The following is a 26,738-nucleotide window of genomic DNA, read 5'->3' on the forward strand; positions in this document are numbered from 1 at the left end:
GTTGCGCGTTTCGTTCCAACGCGCCAGAGGAATGTTTCCTGCTTTCTGGACACCACGATTCGATATCAAAGTCATGGTGGGAACGCTAGCTTTTCTACCGTGAGACCAGTACGAAAATTCGTTTATCTGAATCGTGCCATCGAGGAGAAACTTGTAGTACGGATGATAAGGATGCAACATGTACAGTTTGTTACCTTCGACGAACGTGGAGATTCTCTGTTGATTGGGAACGCTGTTGATTTCGATGGCTTGCAGAGAATGCAGTTTAGCGAATTTAGTGTCGACGCCGAGCAGATTACTGTGAACTTGTCCGAGTTTATTTTCGATGGGCAGTAAATGCTCGATTATGGTATCCGTTACGGCAGAAAACGACGGTTTGATTTTCACTTCCACGTTCAACTGCTTGTAGTTTTCGTTGAGTTCTTGCAACTTGGCACCGAAAGAGGCCAGCGTCGATTCCTGCGTGGATTCCAGCACTCCAACTTGATCTCTGATGTTGACGACAATGTTCTGAAGGTTCTCGACTTGATTCAATTTCGAGCTCTTCTCGGTAAGATCGTTCACGATCCTTCGCATCTCTGTAAACTGCGTGTGAAGGTCGGCGACGCTCTGCGAAGTGGGCAGCGTCGACACCAGCGAACTAATTTCGTCTCGAATCTGTTCCACGTTCGCCGTTTCCGTTTCTAGTCGTTTCAGCATTCGAGATATGTTCCTTTTCAAAGCGTGCAATTCTTTGGAGGTGGGGAGATTGGCCACCCTACTCTCGAGATCGCTCAATGAACTTTTGATGTCGTTCGAATCGGATAGTGCCGTCACCGCCGTTTTCAATTTTTCCAAATCTTCGCTCGAAGGCACGCTCGTCCGTAACGATTCCAAGTCACCCTGTATGTTGTCGAGTACGTGATGAAAATGAGCGAGATTCGTTTCGACGTTCAAATTTTCTAAATATTCGATCTTCTGCTGAACCGTGCTTAACGTGTCTTGAATGCTCGTCAACGCTCTCGCTTCAGCGTGAATATTTTTAATTTCTTCGTTGATCAATTCCAAGGACGCCTGAAGCGTAGCGATGGTGGTTTGAATGTGTTCGAAATCTTGATAGGCCTCCAATTGAATTTTTATGTTCGCGACGCTTTTACCGATGACCTGCAGTTCGTCCGACGATGGTAGGTTCGTCATTGTATCTTCCAAAGTCTGCAACTTGGATTTAATTTCTTCCAACGTGCTGGTGAATTCTTCTTGTAATTTGGAAACGACGACATGCAAGCGTTCTGCGTCTATATCGTTCACGACGGTTTGAAGTTCAGAGAAATTCTTTTCTATTGCGGAAGTTCGTTCTTCGATTTCGAGTTTCAATTTTTCCAAATCTTCATTTTTCGATTGAAATTGCTGTAATTTGGCCAAATCATTTTGAAGCGAATCCACGCTCAACTGTATATTTTGAACGTTGTCGTAAGAAGGTACGTCGACATAATTTTTTATGAGCGTTTTCAGTTCGGAATCGATTTTCAGAATGGGGTCGAGACATTGCGTTTGGAGCGTAGCGATTTCCGACTCTAAACTTTTGTTTAAGGTCTCCTGCAAAGCAATCAAATCGGTCCTCAACTTCTTAACTCGAATGTCCAACATGAGAATCTCTTCTGCGTGGTCTACACGCTTGGTGTTGCCGAAAATGTCGTTAGGCATTTTTGGTTAACGGTTATTTATAATAGGATAGACGATTCGTAATTCTACAAAAAGAGGAATAAGTTTGTCGTAATCTCCGAGAAGTTCCATGTAAAGATAATCTCCTGCAGAAACATCGTACGTAATGTTAGAAAGCATCTTGTCGTGCTTGATTCGAAAAATATTCTTGCCGGTAGAAATTTTGATTTCGCCTGCGTTTTCCGGATTCACGGTGATTTGAAGTTTCCCGTCGATCGGAATTTCGTAGAAATGTAAATTGTTATTAAAAACATAAAACATCTTGCCCACATCGTCATTCAGTTTCGTCCAAATGCTGTTGAGATGAACAATCAGTAAACCATTGAGTTTAGATAATACGGAAGGTAAGAGGTTATTGGAATTTGGCGGTGCAGTCTCCATGTTGATCTGTTTGCGGAAGCCAAAAAGATTCATTGTCTTTGTTAGTTATTTAAGAATACGGTCAAAGTTTTTTTTTGTAATGACACGCAAAGTTTTTTTTTGTTTGCTTGCGTCACAATACAGGCACGCGCGCGCACGTGTGTGTGTGCAACACATTGTTCCCGAAAGAGGTTTACAAAAGTCACGATATATAAACATTTGGTCCCACAGTTGGAAAATTATGATAAGTTGCATTCAAAAGTTTCAAAATATCATATAGTAGAATTTTTGTAGAGTGGGTAGGCAACACCGACGAGCCTCAAATAATAATTCAAGACTCGTCGGTGTTGCCAATTCCTATTTGTAGGTTAGCTTAGCCAGTGAAAGATCATATAGTGGAATTTTCTTCGGATGGGTTGGCAAAACCCAAGCCTCAAACAAAACATCCAATAGTGTTGCCAGATGTAAAAAGAGGGCAATAGGCCCCCCCCCTCATAAAAGGCTACAGTAAAAACCCACAGTGTCGCCAACACTAGGCCCCCAACAGTATTGCCAGACATAAAAAATACATGGACCCCTCAGACCCTTTAATGAAAATTTACAGTGAAAAAACCCAGTAGGTTAACAACACTGTCAAACTACGGTAGTGTTGCCAGATGTAAACAGAAGACAATAAACCCCCCTCATAAAAGGCTACAGTGCCCCCACAGTGTTGCCAACTCTACCCCTCAAAATATACATCATAAAAGGCTACGACGAGCCCCAAATGATGATTCGAGCCTCAGTGAAAAAAACCCAGTAGGTTAACAACACTGTCAAACTACGGCAGTGTTACCAGATGTAAACAAAAAGCAATAAACCCCCCTCATAAAAGGCTACAGTGCCCCCACAGTGTTGCCAACTCTACCCCTCAAAATATACATCATAAAAGGCTACGACGAGCCCCAAATGATGATTCGAGCCTCAGTGAAAAAAACCCAGTAGGTTAACAACACTGTCAAACTACGGCAGTGTTACCAGATGTAAACAAAAAGCAATAAACCCCCCTCATAAAAGGCTACAGTGCCCCCACAGTGTTGCCAACTCTACCCCTCAAAATATACATCATAAAAGGCTACGACGAGCCCCAAATGATGATTCGAGCCTCAGTGAAAAAAACCCAGTAGGTTAACAACACTGTCAAACTACGGCAGTGTTACCAGATGTAAACAAAAAGCAATAAACCCCCCTCATAAAAGGCTACAGTGCCCCCACAGTGTTGCCAACTCTACCCCTCAAAATATACATCATAAAAGGCTACGACGAGCCCCAAATGATGATTCGAGCCTCAGTGAAAAAAACCCAGTAGGTTAACAACACTGTCAAACTACGGCAGTGTTACCAGATGTAAACAAAAAGCAATAAACCCCCCTCATAAAAGGCTACAGTGCCCCCACAGTGTTGCCAACTCTACCCCTCAAAATATACATCATAAAAGGCTACGACGAGCCCCAAATGATGATTCGAGCCCCAATTGAGGGCTTAGAACCCGGACTATGACCCTCCTTACAGTTACACAGTATTTCATTAACCTTTCAAGAGCATTCATAATTATTAACATTGATATAATATTATTCGGTCAGTTTTGTTTTAATTTTGTTTCCTTTTTTGCAGTAGCATATTCTCCCATGTTGTCTGGTTTACTACTGTACCACTGGTAAACCACCTTTTTTTAATATTATATATGTATATAAATTTCTACAAAATAATTTGAGATTGTAGGACTTGGGTTTTTGTTTTACTTGCATGCCTGTATTGGTGTTATATTTGTATTACATCTAATTAATATATAATACATAAAATAAATTACAATTGTTGCAATAAGGAAGGTCAAATTTTCAGAATAATCCACTGCTTTTTAGGCTAATTGCAATCATGAGGATAAATGATGATTAGATGAACACTGAAGCCCTGGCCAGGACTCTAATCCAGAACCTTCAGTTGGAAGGTCATGGGTAGACCACTGCATGCACTCTGCCACTGAGGCAGAATAATCAAATTTTGGTTCAGTCTTTCTGGCCTGTTCAGCAACTAAAGCCCACCATACCAATTCAGATGTTAATACTTATCCATGTAAAATATGATTTTGCACCATGCCCTGAAGGTACTGAGTGCGCACAATTAAAGTTGCCCTATTCAGAGCCCTCTGGAGCCCATTTGAAGCATCTCATTGTGGCTTTCCTGGCGACGTGATTCGAAAAGGTGTTCTCAGGTTACCAACCAAACTTGCAGAACGCAGCATCACAGAGGGACACAGGGTTTTATTTTCTGACATAAAATAATACTGGGACCGAGGAGTAAAAGAAGCTAGCTATTTCCAATCTCTCTTTATTTCCATGCTTTGATATATGCATTACATATATGGTTGTGGAAGATTTGTAATGAAGCATGGAAGAGAATTAAAATACCCAAAGATTGGGAAAGAAACATGATCATAACAATCCACAAAAAGGGTAGCACTGTAAAATGTGAAAACTATAGAACAATCTGTCTATCTTCAGTACCTCTAAAAATATACACAAGAATCTTAGAAAGAAGGCTAAGAGATGAAGTAGAGGAGGAGATGAAGAACAAGCAGCTTTCAGAAGAGGAAGACAAACACAAGATCCCATTTTCACACTACGACAAGCCATAGATAAATTTCTTAAGAGAAAAAGAACTGTTTGTAGCCTTTCTGGATTTAAAGGCAGCCTTTGATACAGTACCACGACAGCAACTATGGTCAGCATTACAGAAAATAGGAGCCTCAGAAAAATTAGTAAGAAGAATACAAAGTGTCTACAAGACAGTTAAAGGAATAGTGAGAATAGGAGGGGAGAAATCAAAATAATTTAACATGAAATTCTTTGTGAGTTCATTGATAATGCTGTCTTGGGCTTCCAAACATAGGCGCCGATTTTCAGACATTGGGGATGGGGGGGGGGGAAAGCTAAGCACAGCATAAAGTCCGATTTCCTTCCGTTTGTGGGGGGTGCAAGCAAGGGTATTTTTAAATCAATAGTAGAGACCAAAGAATATATACAGTTGAGTTAACATTTGGAAAATTGTAATTACAATTTACTACTAGCTAAAAAAACAAAAATATATTTATCAAGGTACATCGAATTTGATGAGCTGGACAAAAAAAAGATCACTATATTGTGATTAGATAATTGTGTAACATAATACTTTATGTCACTTTTGATTCAGGATTTCATTACCATATTCTGTATATATACTGTACTTCTCCCCCACAATTCTTTGTGCGTGTTTAATATCTTTGCACATGCTCACACATATACACACAAACGTTGGTTATGTATTGTATAAATATGTAACACCTAGCCACAGTAATGCTGTATGAAGTTTGCATATGTTTGCAGATTTGAGTAAAAAAAATTACTAATACTAAATAATACAGTGGCATATTGCAAAACAGAATATTTTCAATTTCTACTCTACTTTAATGAAGGGAAACAACTTCAATGTAATACTTCATGATTCTTTTAGTGTCAATATTATCCAGTTTTCCTTCATGTACTTGATACAGTGCCACAGAGTTAAGATGTTTTGGGGTCATCATTTTTGTAAATAGTTCTTGAGGCAATGCAAGCACAAACTACTTTCTGCCTAGCAAGAAGAATACAGCATCAAAAGCAAGTGTCTTTCTGCTGTTATTAAATAGTTACCTTAACTATGCACCAAGGGTACTGATCAGAACATGGTATAGCATACAGTTTATATTTTTTTATGAATCTACTATTGCGGATAATATAATAAATTAATAAATGATTAAGTTTGTTATTCATTTTACCATCCTACTTCAGTAATAGTGTGGCCGCAGTGGCTCAGTCGGTAACGCATCTGACTACCATGCTAAAGGTCCCGGGTTCGATCCCAGCTGGTTCAAATCTGGGAACTTTTCTAACTTTGGAAGCAGCCCCGGCGCCCACCCAGCATTGAATAACATGGGTACCTGGGGGAAACCCTGGGGGGTAAAGGCGGTCAGGGGCATGTTGCTGACATCACCCCCACTCACCACTGGATCAAGAAAGTGTTGGGCGTTACCCCCACACCCCCTATACGCCTTCATGGTGTGGTGCTATGCACAGGGGGAGCACTTTACCTTTTTACTTCAGTAATAGTTCAATTTAGATCATTAATGTTCCATCGTTATCTTATTAATATTTCCACAAAGTACTTTGAGTTATCTGCGATAGGGTCAGAATAGACCACTTTAATGCTGTTTGTAGACTCAAAACCATGCTCCTTGTTATCCGGGACAAAGACAGCCTCTTCCCCATCCCAGGCACTATATTTCAGGATGTGTCAGAGCCAACTGCTATACATGTAATAATAATTATATTAATAAAGTTCATAATTAATAGATTGATAAGATTAATTTGTCTAATAAGCCAATTACGTTTTATAAGAGAGTTCGTAAACCAAGTTATTACTTAGATTTGTGATTTCTTCTTGAAATAGTCGAAGATGTTCCAGTTTTTCTCTTCTCAGTTCTCCTTTCTCAACCCTGAGCTCAACAATATCCACAAACCACAATTCACTGTTATATACTGATCAAATATGATCCATTTATTTTCGCACTCCTTTCTTTTGCCCCTTCCGAGTGTAAGTGATAGTCAAATCATTCCAAATTTTGGCGCCTTATAAGTTCATTAGGTGATGTAACTGCTACATCATCAACAGACGCCGACAATGGAAGTTAAAAGTAGCTTACATTCAAATGGAAAACAGACTCCTACCTATTTTTCAATGGACTGACTCACTCAAGGACACTAGGACTACAGTATTCCCATGCTTCTTTCTCTATTCTTGCACAAAATCATAATGCAGTTGAACCTGAGTTATACGCATGTCAAGGTGAAGAGAAAATAATACGTGTAACTGAGAATTACTTACAAATCAGATGTAGATGCCATGTCATATCATTATTAAAATACTGTAATTTTATCTATTTTGAGGAATATACCTAATATAGGTTATTTCTGTCATAAAATTGTAAATTAACGAATCTAAAAGTTTCATTCTTAAATACATTACATTTGCCACTTTATTAGTGAACATTTTGATACTGAAATACTACAGTCAATTTTAAAAAATCATCTAAAATAGCATTTATTTTACTAATCACTGCAAAGTGTGGTGTAATCGATGCCAAAATCTGCAGCTATTTCAGTTTTAGCTTTATGTGGATTAGCGTCCACTTCCCGTATAAACTTTACTTTCTGGTCAAGCATGTAACTTTTCCTCTTCCTGATGTCCATGGCCGACCAGTAGCAACTGAAAACTGTTACTTCTGTTGTAGCTTATTACGTACAAATCAACTGTATTTTATGAAAATTAGTACATATAACGTATATCAATGCATTACGTTCAAATAAGGTTTAATTAACACGTTTTTAAATTATATTTGCCAGGACCTACAGTAATTTATGAATAAAACAGAATTATGCAGAACTGAGTTATGTTTAAAGCAGTCTCAACTGTACACTATGCGTTTTCATTAATTAACTGTGTATTTGGAAAAAGAAATACTGAGATAAAGTAAAATGCCCATTTCAGAGCAGAATCCTGTGTAATTTCTAGAGCTAGGAATTTTAGGTGCTGCACCTTAATTTTTTTTGTGTGAAAATGGTTAAAAAAGTGACTCATCCCCAAAATAAACACGTATTGAACTCTACTCATGGTGTTCGGTTGCACCTTTTTGCACCTTTTTCACAATCTCAGAACCTTTTCCACATTTTTCACAATCTCAGAACCTTTTGCACCTTTTCGCCCTTTTTGCATCTTTATCATTTTTTTAAATACAAGTCGCGCGCTGTTTAACCCCACCCACATTCAAGGCACGGCTTCTTGGCACGTGATTCTTGTTTATCGCACAACAATGAATCGGCTTTCTTCAGTTCTTGGATGTTAATGTAGTAAGCGCGTTGACTTTAAACAGTGCCAACAATGACGCGTTACAATTGCTAGAAGTTGTGCTCTTTTTGTCCTATGCTGTTTAGTTTACAAATTGTTGTAGGAAAGCTGTTTTGTTTTAGTTTCCTTCTCCCGTCCCAGCAAGCAAGGTAACTGCAGTCTGTGATCGACTGATCGATGCATCGGATTTGCTTGTTCAACATGCCAAAACATAAAGTAAATGTTGGGAAACTGCAGGACATTGTTAAACAGTTTAGCGGTGATGGCATTCAGAGAGTGATGGATCTGTTCTGAGGTGTGATATTTCTATTGCTGTTGATGACAAACACCAAATGCACTCGGGTTGTGCAGCATATACAAAGTGGGAAGCACGTCACGAATAAAGAACTACGAGATGGTAAAGGTGGGAAGTGACAGCAATTCATTGGTGAGGCGCTTGCATCTTCGAGTTCCAGAAATACAAATGAATTTTTCAGTGAGACAGCAAGGACATTTATAGTGTGTGGAATACCTCTTTTGAAACTTAACAATCCTGTCATGAAATCATATTTGCAAAAATATACTGGAAAGTCAGTACCAGATGAGAGCACCTTAAGGAAATCTTACCTTCAAGCTCTTTATGAAGCTAAAATCTCGCAGATCAGGCAAGTAGTAGCTGACCATCCAGTCTATTTCATACTAGATGAAACCACAGATAGGTAAAACTGGTAAGTTTTGAACATTTTAGTAGCAGCTCTCAATGGACATCAAGTGAAACCCATGCTTTTAAAAACTTATTTTCTCGGCAAAACAAATAATGCAAGTGTAATGCAAAGTTTCAATGTTGCATGTTTTGTATTGTGGCCGGAGGGCGTAAAATATGATAGAGTGTGGTTAGTTGTTACAGACCAAGCATCTTACATGTTAGCTGCATTTTCTACTCTGAAGAATATGTATCCTAACTTAAAACATGTGACCTGCATTGTTCATGCTTTGCACCGAGTTTGTGAAGCTCTTAAGATGAATATACATATGTGAACGAATTTGTTTCTAGCATTAAGAAAATACTGAAAAAGGCTCCTTCTGGAATACAGAAGTACGTAGAAATTACGAAACTTCCACTACCACCCTCTCCCATCCTCACTAGATGGGGTACATGGTTAAAAGCTGCAGTGTTTATTTGCAATAATTTCCATACAATATCGAAATTTTTAAATGCTTTGCCTAGTGATTCCTCAGCTGTAGAAAAAGCCAAAGAACTTGCACGTAAACAGGCATTGCAAGATGAACCCTATATTGTACATGGCTTCTCTTTCCTTACTACTGCAATCACAAAACTAGAGGAGCAGTGTTCTGAAAAGGAAGCACAGTGGGCTGTTTTGATGGATGTGCAACGAGAACTGCAAGTGGTTGGGAAAGAGAAGTTAGAACAAAGTTTAGCCAAAAACCCTGATGTTCAAGAAGTCGCAACCAACAAGGATGTGGATTACCGGTTGAAAACAAAAATACGCACCACTTGTGTCTGTTGACGAACGTTCATTTTCAACTTACAAGTATCTACTTAGTGACCGCAGATGTAGCCTCACTCAGAAGAACATAGAAATTTTGAATGTAATCTATTTTAACAGTTTTCTAGATGACTAAATCTAAGCAAGTAAGAAGAAGCATGCTATCCTTTATGTCGCTTTCTAATGTATCAGATAACTTTCTTTGCTTAGTTATATTAAACAATATAAAACCAGATAATACTCTGTGTTTATTCAGACAAGTTGAATCATATATGTATGCACTGCTCACAATAAATTTTACATCTGAAAATTAGCACCTATTTTAGCACCTTTTTTTGTACATAAATTGGCACCTTTTTTGCACCTAAAATTCCTAGCTCTGGTAATTTCCAACAGAGTTCTTAAATAATTTATGAAATTTTCATCACACAAATAATTTGTTACAAATTGTATATATATATACACATTGGGCCCATTATAAGGGGGCCCCAGTTTTGGAGCCTCTGCTTTCAAAGATACTGAATGCTACTGTACAGACAAACTCAAATTACTGGTTGTCGCTATTGCTGCACCACATCTGCTGGTAAAAATTTGAACTAATTTTCTCCAGAGGAAAAGTTTAATTATGATGGGTGGCTACCCATTATATCAGGGTTGTTGAGGTATGGCCTGCAGATTCTAGATCTCAGCTATAGTGGATGTGATGTAATCAGCACCATGCTCCAGCTGCCTTTACATCTCGGGATTGTCCCAGAGTATTCATTGATTAGAGGCCAGGTAACCTCTCACAGCCACTTGCAGGGGTTGTCAGAAAATTTCCCTGAAACCAACCACCCTGAAAATCATATCAGGGTTCCATTGTGTGCAGTCAAGTTGACCTACCAACTGGATTACTGAAGCTAAATTTATCTATGTAGCAAACATTTTTTAAACATGCACATTATCGCATTGCAATCCTGGAAAATTGTCACAACACCTTTTATTTTAACGCATTGTTCATTAAGGTCTCATTTGATACTATGAGCCCCTAAAAATTGCATTTTCTATCCTGTATGTATGCAGCTATCTGGCACAGATCCATATGCTGTCAAAGTATGTTGCTGTTGTATAGTGACGCTAAGTACAATTCCCTATAGCTTTATGTTATAGATTAAACATGAATTTTTCATTTATGAGAAAACCTAAAACTCTACAGAATAATTACTACAGCCAACAGCAAAGATGATAATAGGCAAATTGTCCAGTGTCATGTTCATTAATTTTGCTTTCTGCAATGTTGGGTTCAAGAATCAAAATAGAATCTTGATTGATTTGACTGTGCTTTACTGCCACTGATGATATGATGAAATTGTGAGTGTTCCTTCATCAAAGAACACCCATGCCAAGGACAGGATTCGAACCCAGGACCTCATGAGTAGTGGTGATAATGATTCTGCCAGGAAAGCTGGCTTGAAGTAGGAACATCAAAAAGTAGAGAATAACCTTTGCTTCAGGATAAGTACAATTCCATTCCATAAAAACATATAGACCAAAATTAGCAGTGAACAATTTGCCTATTGTTACCTTTGTCACTGATTGTACATACTTATCAACATCTAAATCCAGATTTACATGTATTTGCTACAAGAAAGCAATATTTACCTACATTAGAATAAAAATTGATTACGTGTCTTTATTTACTTACAAGAGGCATTTCACTTCATTCACCAACAACTCTGTCAAAATATGTTTTTCACTTTCATCTGTGTTTGGTTGCTGAATGCTCTTCAATATAACATCAGTACCTTTCCATGTGTAGCTCTTCATGGAAAATTTCCCATATTCAACAGGTACATTCCTAGGTTTTAGTTGAAATCCTTTAAATGAAAGCTGTAGAAATCCTGGTTCAATGCTTTCAATTTCCTAAATGAAAAAAAGTTAAAATATGATAATGATCAATCACAAGAATGCAATTTATAAGAATGACCTAACCTGAATTAATTCAATGCTTCTCTGAGGTTCAGGTCCAAAGCCAGGCAGGGGCCAGGGGGCTCTGACACTTCCGTCTGCCCCCTTGACGTTAGGTAAAACTATTTCATATAATTTGTTTGCAGTGAAGAGTGAAAATGTAGACAGCAGATATTATTTTGCTCAACTCGTTGAAGGATAGGCTTACCATATGTCCGGGATTAGCCTGGACAGTCCTGTTTTTTTAGTGCTGTCCAGGCTGATGTCTGGGATTGCAAAATGTCCGGGGTTTTCAAAATCTGAACATGAATATAGTTACCGGTATTGAATATTCACGACCAGAATTTATGACCGGCAAGGATCGATCAATTATAAGGATCGATTATACCTTTTCTTTCTTCGAGATATCGACTTCCGAGCGGTTCCGTTTTCGTACTTCTGTGAGCATCTTGGTGGTCAAGGCAAGCAATTTTTAAGGTGTTTCAAAAGATTGATATTTCATGTGCCAACATTTCTAAAATGGTTGAGTTTGGTTATTTGTTATGTCTTTGCCTGAAACATCGGCTTCAGTTGAGAGAGTGTTTTCAATTATGGGGAATATTTGGTTTGCAGAAAGAGGTAGACTTCCAGTATCCACTGTTAAACATCTGCTAAATGTTAAAATTAAGTCAGAATTTTCATGTGAATTCTATGATGTTATTAAAACAAAAAGCCATTTCTGAAGAAAGTCATGTCTAGTGAAAAGTACAACTGAGTCTACTAACAGATAATACTACCTAGAACAGAGAGGTTTCCTAAACATCAGAAATTGTATTATTCAATTAAACATTTGAAAATTACTTGATTGATTTTAGAAAATAATGTTAATATTTTTTCTTGTACAATTTATAGTTTAATGTTCCAATAAAATGTTAAGGATTTTAAGTAATTTCAATTTATTTTTGTAGAAAACAACAATGAAATTCAGCAGCAACGAGTTGATCGCGAATATGTCCTGGGTTGGACCCAAAAAAATATGGTAAGCCTATTGAAGGATGAATCCACAGAACATGAACAGCAGCTATTACATTCATTCATCTTGTTTATGAGCTGAAGTCTAAGTAGTGGCAAGTATTTAGAAGATTCTCTACACTTTAGACAATTCTTTCACAGGGGGAGCTTCTTTATCTGTACCTTTTCTGCCCCTGTTGAGGACTCCCGTTTAGACATTCTTTCCACATATGCATCAAAGGTCAACAGCTCCCAAGTTTTGGGAATGAAAGGTAGTTTTATTGGGTCGACTGGGTGTGGAATGTACAGTAGGCACTATGATTTAATATTGCACATTTTCCTTGTATGATATAAATATCTATATTATCAAAAGTACTATGGAGTGTGTAGTAAGGGATGATGTCAGTAGCAGTCAATTAACATTTCAGATTTTTTTTTAAATTATAGAAAAAACTAGTATTTGTATAATATTTCTAAATTATATATTTTACATTAACTTAGTGACCCCCCTCACACACACATACATAATTTACCTTCATTTAATACTGTTATTTTTTTTAACAAATGGACTTTGTTTACAAGCCTGATAACCTGTGAGCCCTCCTCCCTGAAGATCAATTCTAGCTACGGGCCTGCTGAGGTTATATTCCTCTTCCAATTAATATATAAAAATATTCCATATCATGGTGTAAATTGTGATTATACCACAACTTAGACTTAGCTGATTTAGTCAATGGTCAACACCTCAACTTGGTCAATATCTGCATAGATATTGGAAATACAAACACTAAAAATAAATCCCTTGACACAGTACAACATACAAATGTAATTATCTACACTATCCCCAAAAGATACAACCTAATCTCATCATCATGTGTTAACCTCTAAGTAAACACTGAAAACTCAAAAGTTGACAAAGTCTGCAAATCTTATCCCTTAGTTCAGTTAGTGAAGTTGGAAGAGATGGCCACACAAATCTTGCCAACACCTAAATGGCAAAGGCAAAAACATTAGGCCTATATGTTAAAAACTATATATGCTGATAAACGACACAGTAACTCTCCATAAAAATGGACATCCCATACCTCTACCAGCACCACATCCAAATAATTCCAACGAGAAACCACCAAGATCAAGCAAGAGATGAGAAAAGAAGTAACAAGGAACGAACTAGAAAAAGAAGTAACTGACTCAAGTGCAACATCAAGTGAAAACAACAGTGATGTGGTGAAAGATGGGAATGATAGTGAAGTGGTGAAAGATGGGAATGATAGTGAAGTGGTGAAAGATGGGAATGATAGTGAAGTGGTGAAAGATGGGAATGATAGTGAAGTGGTGAAAGATGGGAATGATAGTGAAGTGGTGAAAGATGGGAATGATAGTGAAGTGGTGAAAGATGGGAATGATAGTGAAGTGGTGAAAGATGGGAATGATAGTGAAGTGGTGAAAGATGGGAATGATAGTGAAGTGGTGAAAGATGGGAATGATAGTGAAGTGGTGAAAGATGGGAATGATAGTGAAGTGGTGAAAGATGGGAATGATAGTGAAGTGGTGAAAGATGGGAATGATAGTGAAGTGGTGAAAGATATGGGAATGATAGTGAAGTGGTGAAAGATTGGAATGATAGTGAAGTGGTGATTGATGGAAAAGGTAGTGAATTGGTGAACGATGGAGAAGGCAGTGAAGTGGTTTCATTATCTACCAACCAAACTCCAAAAGTTTAAATACTCCAAGTATATCAACAAGAGAAAGGCATATTCCGAAAAAATTGAATGATGATTTCTTATTTAGAAAATAACCCAATCAATCATCTTAATCATGTGCAATCCACACCAAATACCTCCTCATCACCTGTAAACAGTACTGATACACCTATATTCAATATTGCAAGTAAAGTAGATAATAATAATAATAAAAAAATATTCTAAAACAAATGACAAATAACTATCTTCTGATAATTATATGCAATAATGTTCAATCTGCCACGAACAAAGTAGATCTCGTAGAATTATCCTTACACAAATTCCAACACAACATTCTGACATTAATTGAATTTGGTCTCACCGAAGATTAACCACAATTTTATACACTAGAAGGATATATGTCAAAATTTACCAGGGAGGAACACAAAAGTGAAGGCATTGATATATATACACAAAAACTAGCCTGAAAGGACTAAACAGATTAAGAGGATTCAACCATTATGCAATGAAATTGTATTTGAAGCAGCTGGAATTGAAGTTAATATAAATAATCATATTTATACAATACCCCAAGCTGTAACATCAACGATTTTCTTTCAAAATTAGATGTTGTATTACAAAGGGTTACACTGTCAAATAGCAATGTCATCATTCTTGGTGACAAATATTGATCTCTTCAAAACAATACAAAAAATAAAGAGTTGCTCTATAGAATCAAATTGTAAAAAATCCTACCAGAATAACACTCACTACTGAAACTCATAGATCATATTAGCACTGACATGCCTTTTGACATGATAAAAACAGAGGTGATTCAATTTAATATCTGACCACACTGCACAACTAATGCAAGTAAACCTGCCCACAAACCATAATATAACAAAGATATGCAATAGAATGTAGAAATATTAATGAAGAAGATATCAGGTATCTATCTTATCTTCTAAAAAAAGGAGAATGGACAGAAGTGTACCAGTCAAATACTACGGAAAAAATTTGGGAAAATTTAAAACGCACTTGTATATTACCTAAATGTTGCATGTCCTATTAAAAAGAAATATATATATATTTAAATAAAATAAACAAAGATTGGGTCTCAAATAAAATTCTGCAGAAAAAAATTGAACTAAAAAAACATCCATGACAAATTCATAGCTACTAAAGAGAAAATTTATAATGGCATGTATAAAAGTAAGAAAAATGAATATGAAAAATGAATTAAATCTGAGAAAGCTCACCATTTATCACAAAAAATAAAAAGCAATAGCAATAAGTCTAAAATCATATGGGATATATTAAACAAGCAAAGATGGAAAAATAATAAAAAAGATAATAATAACAAGAAAGCATGTGATGTTGATGGTTGGTCTAACCATCTAGTAAACAAATGTACACTCTCCCTACTCCTGCCTCTACAATTTGCTATAAACACCTGAAAGGAAAACCAGTTGGCATTCCGAGTCGAATGCAAGTCTACTAAATATCTGATAAACCAATGACATTTACTATAATCGCCAATAGTGACTTACAAATATTCTGGTTACACAATTACTCAACATCTCACTGTATAGTAACGAAAATCTGCTTAGGAGATGATAGCTGGGTTTTAGTAAATATGTACTGCCAGTTTAAAGATCCTATACAACCTTATTTGGATCAACTGGAAAGAATTGTTACTGACCTATCCATGAATAACATCTTAATTGGGATGGACTCGAATGCTAAATAAAAGCATTGGTTTAGCAAGGTCACAGATGACCCTGGCTTGGAACTGGAAGACCTACTGGCCAGTAAAAACCTACATGTTTTAAATAGAAGATCTGATATTCCAACATACTCTAATAGAGCAGGAGCAACATCGAATATTGACTTGACAATTTCAAACATGAATGGGCGGTTATCGATAGATAACTGGTGGGTTGCTGAGAAGCTGACAGTGACCACAACTTGATTAGCTACTGTATCAAACTTAAAAGACGACACACACCAGTCAATAAGAGATTAACCAAAAGAAAATGGAACATGCGTGACCAAGAAATGCTACGCACTCTTGTGGCAAATGAATTAAGGCACAATCCGATAACCTTGGATAACACAATCTCTGGAAATGTAGCTACAGTTGCGCACATATTGGTGACTGCGCCAGGCCATATTCCTAATATGAAGGAGCAGAAACCTAAACAAGCCTGGCCAGAGTATATCATGAGAAGACGGAACATTACACGGAGACTCAGAAAGCTCTATCAAAAATCCAAGATGGATAGAGACAGAACATTCTATCTAGAGAAGTACCGAAATTCCAAATGGAAATACGGTAAGCTTATTGAACAGTACAAGATCAAATCCTGGGCCTGTCTAGTACAACAGGAGATCCTCAAAAATCCTTGGAGCATGCCATACAAAATAGCTGCCCAAAAAAATTCACAGAAATTCGTCCCTGTACCATTTAAGAAGAGTGACAATACATACACAAGCTCATGGCAGGAGGCAGTAAGCTTCATAATGGATGGACTACTACCATTGGATGATTCTGAAGAGGACACACCAATCCAGAACAACATAAGATCTACAGTTGATGTAAGCTATGAAAATCCTACACTGGTGATGCCGTTTGCACAGGAAGAAATCGCCGCTGTGATTGACAGATTGAAAAATGGCAAAGCCCCGGGTCCTGATGGAAATCTAAACGAGTTAATCAAAATTACTAAAAACCAACTTCTCTGAGGTTTACAGATAATCTATAACCAATGCCTAGCAGAAGGGATTTTTCCTGAAGACTGGAAATTAGCAACGTTAGTGTGTTTTTCTTTAATGATAATGGTATAAGATTGATTACTTTTGCAACCTCAAAGAATTTAATTGTGAAAAGTACCACTTTTAAACATAAAGATATCCATAAATATACCTGGTCTTCTCCAGATGGTAAAACTCATAATCAGATAGATCATATTCTCATTGATAAGAGAAGGCATACTAGTATAATTGACGTTCGTACACATAGAGGTGCTGACTGTGCCAGTGACCATTATTTAGTAATTGCTAAATTAAGAGAAAGACTCTCAGTGATAAATCATAAGCAACAAAATCTAAAAGTTCTAAAATTTGATACAGGAAAGTTTACTGATGAAAGAATTAAGAAAGATTACCAAATTAAACTGTCAAATAGATTTGATGTTTTGCAGGATTTAAATGATGATGAAAATATAAATGAAACAGACGTAAATAAGAATTGGGAGCACATACGTAATGCAATAGAATCAGCAGCTAAAGAAAGTATAGGATACCATAAACCGAGAAAAAGTAAGCCATGGTTTGATAATGAATGTCATAATCTAATAGAAATAAGAAATCAGGCTAGACTTAGGTGGTTAAATAACTCTGATGATACAAATCTAAACAATTATAATAGAATAAAGCGAGAAGTTAACCGCACGTTTAGAAGTAAAAAAAGAGATTACTTGAAAAGCAAAATTAACGAAATTGAAACAAACAGCAAAAATAAAAATATCAGAGATTTATATAAAGGTGTAAATGAGTTTAGAAAGGGGTGGCAACCTAAAGTAAACTTGATAAAAGATAAAGACGGTGATTTTCTAGCTGACCCAAGCGATATTCTAAACAGATGGAAGAACTACTTTAATGACCTTTTAAATGTCCATGTAGGAGATAAATCAGAAGTGAATGAAGTACACACAGCAGAACCTTTAGTCCCAGAACCTAACTTGACTGAAGTTAAAGATGCTATTAAAAGGCTAAAGAATAACAAAGCACCTGGCATTGATTTAATACCAGCTGAGTTAATTAAATATGGTGGAAATTCATTAATTTGTCAAATTCATAAATTAATTTGTTTAATATGGAATAAAGAAGAAATCCCTCAACAGTGGAAAGAATCCATAATTGTTCCTGTGTTTAAAAAAGGTGATAAAATGAACTGCAATAATTACCGTGGAATTTCTCTACTCTCAACAACATATAAAATATTATCTAACATTCTTTTAACAAGACTAACCCCATATGCTAATGAAATTATAGGTGATTATCAATGTGGATTTAAACGCAACAGATCAACTACAGATCAAATTTTTCACATCAGACAGACACTTGAAAAAAAGTGGGAATATAATCAAAATGTCCATCAGCTATTCATTGATTTCAAAAAAGCATATGATTCGGTCAAAAGAGATAAATTATATAATATATTAGTAGAGTTTGGAATACCTAAGAAGCTTGTTAGTATGATAAAAATATGCACCAGTGAAACGGAAAGTAAAATTCGTGTGGGTATTAATATGTCTGACAAATTTACAATTCATGATGGGTTAAAACAAGGAGATGCATTATCTCCATTGCTCTTTAATTTTGCCTTAGAATATGCTGTTAGGAAGGTAAACGAAACTAAAGAAGGACTAAAATTAAATGGTGTGACTCAGTTGTTAGCATATGCAGATGATGTAGACTTACTGGGGGATGATGTGAATACAATTAAGAATAATGCTAAAATATTTTTCAAAACTGCTAAAGAGATAGGTTTGGAAGTTAACAAAGAGAAAACTAAATATATGCTTACAGGCCGAAACCAAGTGTTAGGTAATAATCAAAATCTAATTATTGATAACAACTCGTTTGAAACAGTTTCCAAATTCAAATACTTAGGAGTAATATTAACAAATGAAAATTATATTAAAGAGGAAATAAAAAGTAGGCTTAATTCAGGAAATGCATGTTACTTCTCTCTTCATAAACTTTTGTCTTCTCGTTTAATATCTAAGAATCTAAAAGTTAAAATATACAAAACCGTAATTTTGCCTGTAGTATTATATGGGTGTGAAACTTGGTCCCTTACATTGAAAGAGGAACATAAATTGAGAGTATTTGAAAATAAGATCCTTAGGAAAATCTTTGGACCTAAAAGGGATGAGGAGACAGGTGAGTGGAGAAGGTTACATAATTTAGAACTACATAATTTGTATTCATGTCCAGACATTATTAGAATAATTAAATCAAGAAGACTTAGGTGGGCAGGCCATGTGGCACGAATGGGAGAGGAAAGAGGAGTTTTCAGGATTCTTGTTGGGAAACCTGATGGTAAGAGACCTGTAGGAAGGCCAAGACGAAGATGGAGGGACAACGTCGAGATGGACCTAAGGGAAATCGGTAGGGATGGAAAAGAGTATATAGATCTTGCTCAAGATAGGGACAGATGGAAGGCCTGTGTTGCTGCAGCCATGAACCTTCGGGTTTAAGAAGGCTAGAGAGTTAGTTAGTTAGTTAGTTAGTGTTTTTCTTAAAGGATACCAAAAGAGATCCATCCAATGTAAAATCTTACAGGCCAATTTGCCTCTTGGATGTCTTAGGCAAAGTTTTTGAGAGGCTGATTACAAAGAGACTAAACGAAAGACTAACACTAATAAGGAATTCTAGCAAACAGTATGGGTTTATTAAAGGACGCTCTACTGAGGATGCTGTCAATCGTGTGATAACATCTATAAACCAAACTCATTATAAGTATGTTACTGGAATTACAATTGACATTAGCGGAGCGTTCAATAATGTATGGTGGCCATACTTACTACAAGAACTAAGGAGGTTGCAGATTCCTAAGCCTCTATACAGCTTAATCTGTGATTACCTGAAAGACAGGAGAATACAGTTCGTTTGGGGACATGAGACGATCTGCAGGAGTGTCAACAAAGGCTGTCCTCAGGGCTCTGTCCTGGGGCCAGTCCTTTGGAATATAACCTTGGAACCACTACTGCTGGCTCTCAGCAGGATGGATGAGATCATAGATAGTGTTGCTTATGCAGATGATCTATTAATCATAACCAGATCGAACAATCGCAAAGGTTTGGAGTTCAATGCTAACAAGATCTTGAATCAAGTGGCCATTTGGTCTGAGGAATCTAAGTTGACCATAGCTAAGGAGAAGACATATCAAATCCTCCTTAAGGGAAAACTGGCTCGAGCGCCTATATTCAAGTTTCAGAACTCTTCAATTAAAAATGTTCAAGTCATCAAATACCTTGGAATTCATATGAAGCTCAAATGAGCCTAAGAGCTCATGTGAACAGTGTTACAGCTAAGGCCAAGTCAACTTTACACAATATCTTAAACATGGGTAATACTGCATTTAAGATACCATTCAAGATCGCAATGCTGTATTATAAAGCGATATTTGTTACAACTATATGTTATGCAGCATCTACTTGGGCTTTCCTTTCTAGGAAGAAAGTTGTCCGGGACCATCTGAGATCGGCACATCGGTCTTGTTGAGAATTCTTGGGGCCTTTCACACAACGTCAACTATGTCAACTATAGTGCTAGCTGGTGTCTAGCCTCTTGATTTTGAAGTTCAAAGACACGCTTCTAGATATTGGTTTCGGAAGGGAGACCAAGCTAAGATATTCATGCTCTTGGGAATTAATGTGAATACCATGCAGGACATTGACCAGGTTCTACAAAGCAAATGGCAACAGGAGTGGAGACAATACTCGGGATCAGTACACACGAAGCTATATATGGCTGACGTTAAATTCTGGACAATGAACTCACTCTTTAAACCAACTAAAGGGTTGATACACCTCATTACAGGGCATGGCCCTTATAAAGCATATTTGAAACGCTTTGGCCTCAGTCTAGATGACCAGTGCCAAGTATGTAAGACTACTGATACTCCAGAACACGCTGTGTTTTATTGCAATAAATTTCAAGACCCCAAAATAAGGGAACTTAGAGCTAAGCTAGAACCAGACCTTGTAAGACAACAACTTACTTGTCAACGAACCTTTCCTACAATTAATGCTTTGGCTGAGCTGATATCTATGCTTGAGGAAATGGAATTCAAACACCATCAAGAGCCACGAGCCCGACAAGTGGTTCCAATATCATCATTTATTGAAAACATGGAACCCACTGGAACTAAGACTAGATCGAGCATGAGACTTGCTGCCCAATTAATGGGAGACAGCAGCTCTGCACAAAATAATTGCTTAAATGAAATAAGATACTATGAAGAAGGACCGGCTTCCCTGAATAGAAGAAAACACTACATTACATCCCTCAGAAGAGAACCTGACATACTAGAATTGGATGACTGAAACCACTATATATATTTCCAGTATCCAGATGCTGTCTACCAGTTGAGGACTGCGAGTAGAAGATTGAAGACAGAAGAGGAGGCTTGAGAACTCCCTATTCTTCGGGGATGTCTCTTCAATATAACTCTTATGAATATCTACTTGTCTTCTGATCTAAGGATTCCTCATCAAGTGCCTTATTATTCTCTTATTTATGGGATCTAAGGGTTCCTCTACTATCTTATTCTATATTCTCCTTCTTATATTGTATTCTTATATATTCATTATTTTATTTTTATGTTATATGTATCTTTATATTTCATATCTTGCTTATTGTTTGGAGCTACTCAATTTCACAATATTAATTTTTCAAAAACGTCTTGGTTTAAATCTTAGGTACCAAGACTCAGAGCACTTGCCTCTTCTCTCTTACGTACCTTCTGACCTCTCCACTTACCAAGTTAATCCTTATATCCTATTCCGGGATACGGATACCACACTCAGATAAGATCAAGAAAGAAGATCTGAGTGAGAGGGTACCAAAAGTGAGAGTGGCGAGTGGAGGCGAAGGATCGCCGCTGTCCAAATCTGTCTGTTGTAAGTAAGCCTTCCTGATGACATGTAATAAAGGGGCCCCAGGTTTGATACCTGGTGAAGGCACATACATAGTGGTTTGGATCAAAGTTTAAACTGTAGGACCAATCCTGATTAATCTATCTGTGCATAGAGTGCACTTAAAAAAATAGTAAAAATGGGATTGTTATTTTGAACTCTTTATGATATCTTTCCAGCATGATTTTCTGAGATCCTAAAACCAGTTCTGCATTTATTTTCTTTACACATTTGTTATGTTATAATTGCAAAATCAGAAAATGTGACTTGGGGACATGACAGGGTGGGGCATAATAGGGTAGAGCATCTGGCTACCACATGGAAGACCGAGGTTCGAATCCCAGGGCAGGTGATCTGGACCAGGAATTTCTCCAGTCATATCCCTGTTTCTACGCAGCTCTGAAGCCCACCCAGCCTCATAAATGGGGGTAACCCTGGTGGGTAAAGGTGGCCAGGTGTGATGATGATCACAACATCTCAACAATGACCGAGATCAAGAATATGTGAAGCTCTATACCTCCACATCACCCCATATGCCTTCATGGCATTTGAGCACATGCACAGGAGGGGTACATTTACCTTTCACCTTACCTATCCCATCTTCCTCTGCACAACATGAAGAATTCAGCTACAGTGAAAAATGATTGTATGATTTGTTAAAATTATGGGCACATCAACACACTGGCTATTTGCATCCTTTAATAGGGGGTCAAACCCCTTAATGAAAAAGTTGAGGACAGCCTTAACAAACTCATAAAATATATTGTTTTAAAACTTACTCACTGATTTCACTAATACAGAGATCAACTCCTTATCAAAACTAAACTACACCATCATAAGGATCAAACCAACTTTTGAGAAACACTGGGTGGGCTGAACTCAGATTTGTTTAATAATTTTATGCAATAGTATATGTCATAAGTAGGCTGAGGATTTGCCCTAAATTCCTCTTTTGTTCTTTGGCCAGAAAATGTATAACTTAAGAAGACAAGTTTCCATATTGTACATTAAATGAGAACTGAAACTCTACTAACTCTTGTCTCTCTCAGTTAACACATACCTTCTGTGCTTTTTTTATGGGAGATTTTCTGTTCACCCTCTTTGGAGTTTCTACAGGGTCCAAAGGTGTTTTCAGTATCTGTCTTCTCCTTTCCAGAAATTGACAGAAAAGATCTTTATATTTGATCCATCTGGAAAGAAACAGAGGATAAAACAATTACAATGCAGGAAAACTCACAAACAAAAATTATGCCTCGTTTGACACTACAAGCCCACATGAAACAGTTCTAGCCTGCATATATGCAACACAGACTCACAATTGCCACTAATGGATTAACTTTGTAGTTACTATACAAATACACCGATATGACATATAATCAGGTAGATATCCACTTGGGATGCCAAAGAAATCACAGTAAAGTAAATTTTTAAATATCATATCAAAGTCTCGTATGAGACCAATAATCCAAGACAGGCTCGTACCCAGGATTTTTTTGAGGGGGGGCAGACCAATAGGCGAATTTTAAATAATTTTTTTCTCATATTATACACTGTGTTTGTGTGTATGTATATATATATTAATATATGTGTGTGGGGGGGTGGGTGTATAGGAGAGGGTGGGGTAGAGAAATTTGCTCATTTTGTTACGAAATGTTCAACTGCATTTTCTAACCTATATGTATGCAACCACGTGACAAATATTTGCAGTTGACACTGACATTTGTTTGTCAGAGAACGAAAAAATAAATTGTATGATAAGGGCAGGCTACATGTGTGCATAATGCAAAAAACAATTCAAATAGCCTACGAAAAGCACATAGGTATGTGTGTGGGGTTGATAGATGAGGGTTCACACCCATTTGCAAAGTCCCTGACTTTTCCAGGTATTTTACATAACTGTGTAATGCTAAATATTAATATGCTAAAAAATAAAAGTTACATTTCAACTTTGTAAGTTAATCAAATGAATCACGTTTGTTGAACATTTTTGAAAATAAATGAAAGAACCTTTTTATAAGCAATATTACCCAAAAAAAGAAGATTGTTGGGAAGATAAAACTAAACGTGTTTCTGGTTACAAATTCTGCCAAGCAAAAATCATTTATTTCCAATGACCTCAGTCCTAGCCTTGTTTTCCTGATTCCTCCAGTTGCCCAGGACTTTGGAGTCAGTGCAAACTCTGTAAATAAATTATCTGAAGGGAACGGCTAAGTGACTTCACCCTGGCGTAATATTGTTTCTATGGTGCTTTTTCGCTTCTAGAATCTTATTAGACAGTAAAAATAAATGCTATTAAAAGAAGCTATTAAATGGGGTTAAATACATGTGGGATAGAAAAATGCCATTTTCAACGGCTTGTAGCATCAATTTTTTTGGCCTTGGTGTCTTCTGCACACTGTGAAAGTTGTCTGTTCACTGTTGTACGGTCACATCACTGTGCATTTATGTTCAAGATAATTACAAGTAGAAAAGAAGAAAAGTTGCAGAAAAACAAATTCCGATTGACAGAATTGCGTAAATAATAATGTACTTAATTTGAGTGTTTTGGACAAATAACAATATATGTTAAAAGTACTTCAGGCAATTTTGTACCCCCAAAATCTAGCAACGATTCTGCTGTGAAGTGGATTCTCCATTTACATAATATTAATTAAACCTAAGCAGAATGGACATCAGTTGCAGAAAAACCCTGATGTTGGAGTAAGAAAACAAAGTTTTTTTTTTTATCCTTCTGCTCAGTGGTGGTGAAAAGGGATCACAGACCTTGCGGTGCGGCTGGACAGCTAAATGCGCCTTATATACTTGGTTTTGTATTGCAGCCATTGAGGAACCTTTCTTCCATAATGTAAAGAGTATAGAAAATTCCCCTTTATTCTAATTATGTGAAACATTTGTGACCGAGCCGAGGCAAAAAGTTCGGGGCATGGATTAAAAGGAATGGACTGTCCCGACTAAATCGGAACGCCTGATAGCCTTGCATTAATGGCTGTAGAACTAAAATACCCCAATATTGCAGACTGCAGACTTTTATAGCCTGCCTGCCTCTGTCCAGAAACAACCTATTAATTTGTGCAAGGACAAAATCGAAATTCATGTAAAATTTTAAAAACCATCAACGTAATTTTTGTAGGTTTTTATACGTTCAAATTTAAAAAAAATCATGGGTTGAGGAGGGGGTCATGGCCTCCCTGTCCCCCCTTGGGTACGGGCCTGATCCAATAGGTTTTTAGAGAAGTCTGTCTGTATTGAATGGTCTCATCTAGTTTTCATACAAGACCATCTCAATTTCGGTACAATCTTACTCCTATATAAACAATAGGGTGTATTGCCCAATGACGGACACCCCATATACCCAGTGGTAGCAGGTGCTCAATCACCCTCCGCTAACAATCATACAAGACGACGACATTGGTGGGGGTGGAGAGATGAGTTTCCCTAACTAATAACATAACACATCCATAATGGCAACAGTGTATATCCGAACATGGGTGGCCTTAAAACTTTCCAAGTTGCCTGACCTCCAAACGGGAACCCTATATTTCAAATACTTAGGTCATGTCCGGAAGTTGAAAGACCGTACTTGAAACGAACATCCTCCGAGAATGGTCTCGTAGTTCAGTCTTGAAGCCTTGGACTGGACGTGAAAGTCTTTCGAATTGCACTTCGATTGCAGGGCCCATACCATTTTAAAAATGTTCTCATATTTACATTTTCACACATTAGAAGAACTACAACCAACATCTGACCAGGGGAGATTCCTCCATGTAGGAAGTAAGGAACTTCCTATGGTTCATTTATATTTGCTTCCAGTTCTCTTCCTTTTTAAGAGTTTAATAATAATAATGCGCGTTATAAAATAATGAGAGCAATGCACGTACAATTGACTAGGTTAGCTACTGTCAAGAGTTGACAGCTGTCACTCGCTCCAGCCGCAGCCCAAAGACGATGGACACACAGGCTCTGCTGCCCCGCCTGAGGAACCTCGCTGGTAGCACTACAAACAGATGGGTGAGCAGTGGAAAAGGGGCAGGGGGAAGGTTTCGGTTTTAAGGCATCCAGCGAGGAAGAATCGAGAATTTCCGCAATCAGTGATGCCAACCCCAGCAAAATGGAACTAAACATAGCACAGTTTGATCTTCGTTGGCACCTAGCACCCTGCTTTTCGCATAATGATAAAATCTAGCACAATCTGCAGAGTAAGTAATTGGGAGAGGGAAATCTAATTCAAAGGAATGTTTTCAGGAAATAAAAATAAAATTATGTCCAAATCTAATTTCTAGTTCACAAGCGAACAGGTTTAAAATAAAAGAGATTATATGCCTGCATACACAGCGACAAGCTTTTTACAACCATGCCACGATTCATCCTCTATCTTTCCTTTATCCTGCCCGATTTTGTTTGTGAGAAAATTTTATGGCAGGAAATCGGTAGAAGGTTGGGAGTAAACAAACAATTTTCCCAAACCATTTCAAGTTCTATGCTGAATCAATTTCGTTTATTGAACCATTGTACACAGTTTTGTGGGAAAATTAACAATATTACATAACTGTAGTGAATAATAAATAACGCAAGTTCAAAACTCTAAAAGTAGAGGCATAATTGAACTTAAAACTACAGTTTCTGAAAGAAATATAATAAATTCTAGCTCAATTTAGAGGCATTTAGCATAATTTCAGAGTTGAAGCAAAACTTCTTATTATCCTCAATCCACACAACGACAGGGAGAAGGCGGGGGACAAAATCGAAATTCTTGCAAAATCTAAAATATCGTCAATGCTTTTTTCGAAGGTTTTATAGGTTCACATGAAAATATTTCATAGTTCAAGCGGGGCAAGGGCCCCTTGCCCTACCTTGTGCATGGACCGGCAGCTAACATTCTAAATGGAATGGATAGTACAAGGGAT

At 37.1% G+C, this 26,738-nt stretch overlaps 1 protein-coding gene across 2 annotated transcripts in view; it reads right to left on the reverse strand.

The window, feature by feature from the left end:
- Window positions 1-26,738, reverse strand: part of LOC145984038 (uncharacterized) — a 200,732-nt gene that overhangs the window by 57,036 nt on the left and 116,958 nt on the right. For both annotated transcript variants that reach the window (XM_083117376.1, XM_083117375.1), the window contains exons 3-4: window positions 22,895-23,024; window positions 11,191-11,408 (exon numbers count right to left, since the gene is read on the reverse strand). In XM_083117376.1, coding sequence (XP_082973502.1) covers window positions 11,191-11,408; window positions 22,895-23,024 — 348 coding nt within the window. The remainder of the gene's footprint in view (window positions 1-11,190; window positions 11,409-22,894; window positions 23,025-26,738) is intronic.

This window comes from Lepisma saccharinum, chromosome 2 (assembly GCF_977018435.1).
Source record: "Lepisma saccharinum chromosome 2, izLepSacc3.1, whole genome shotgun sequence".
NCBI lineage: Eukaryota > Metazoa > Arthropoda > Insecta > Zygentoma > Lepismatidae > Lepisma > Lepisma saccharinum.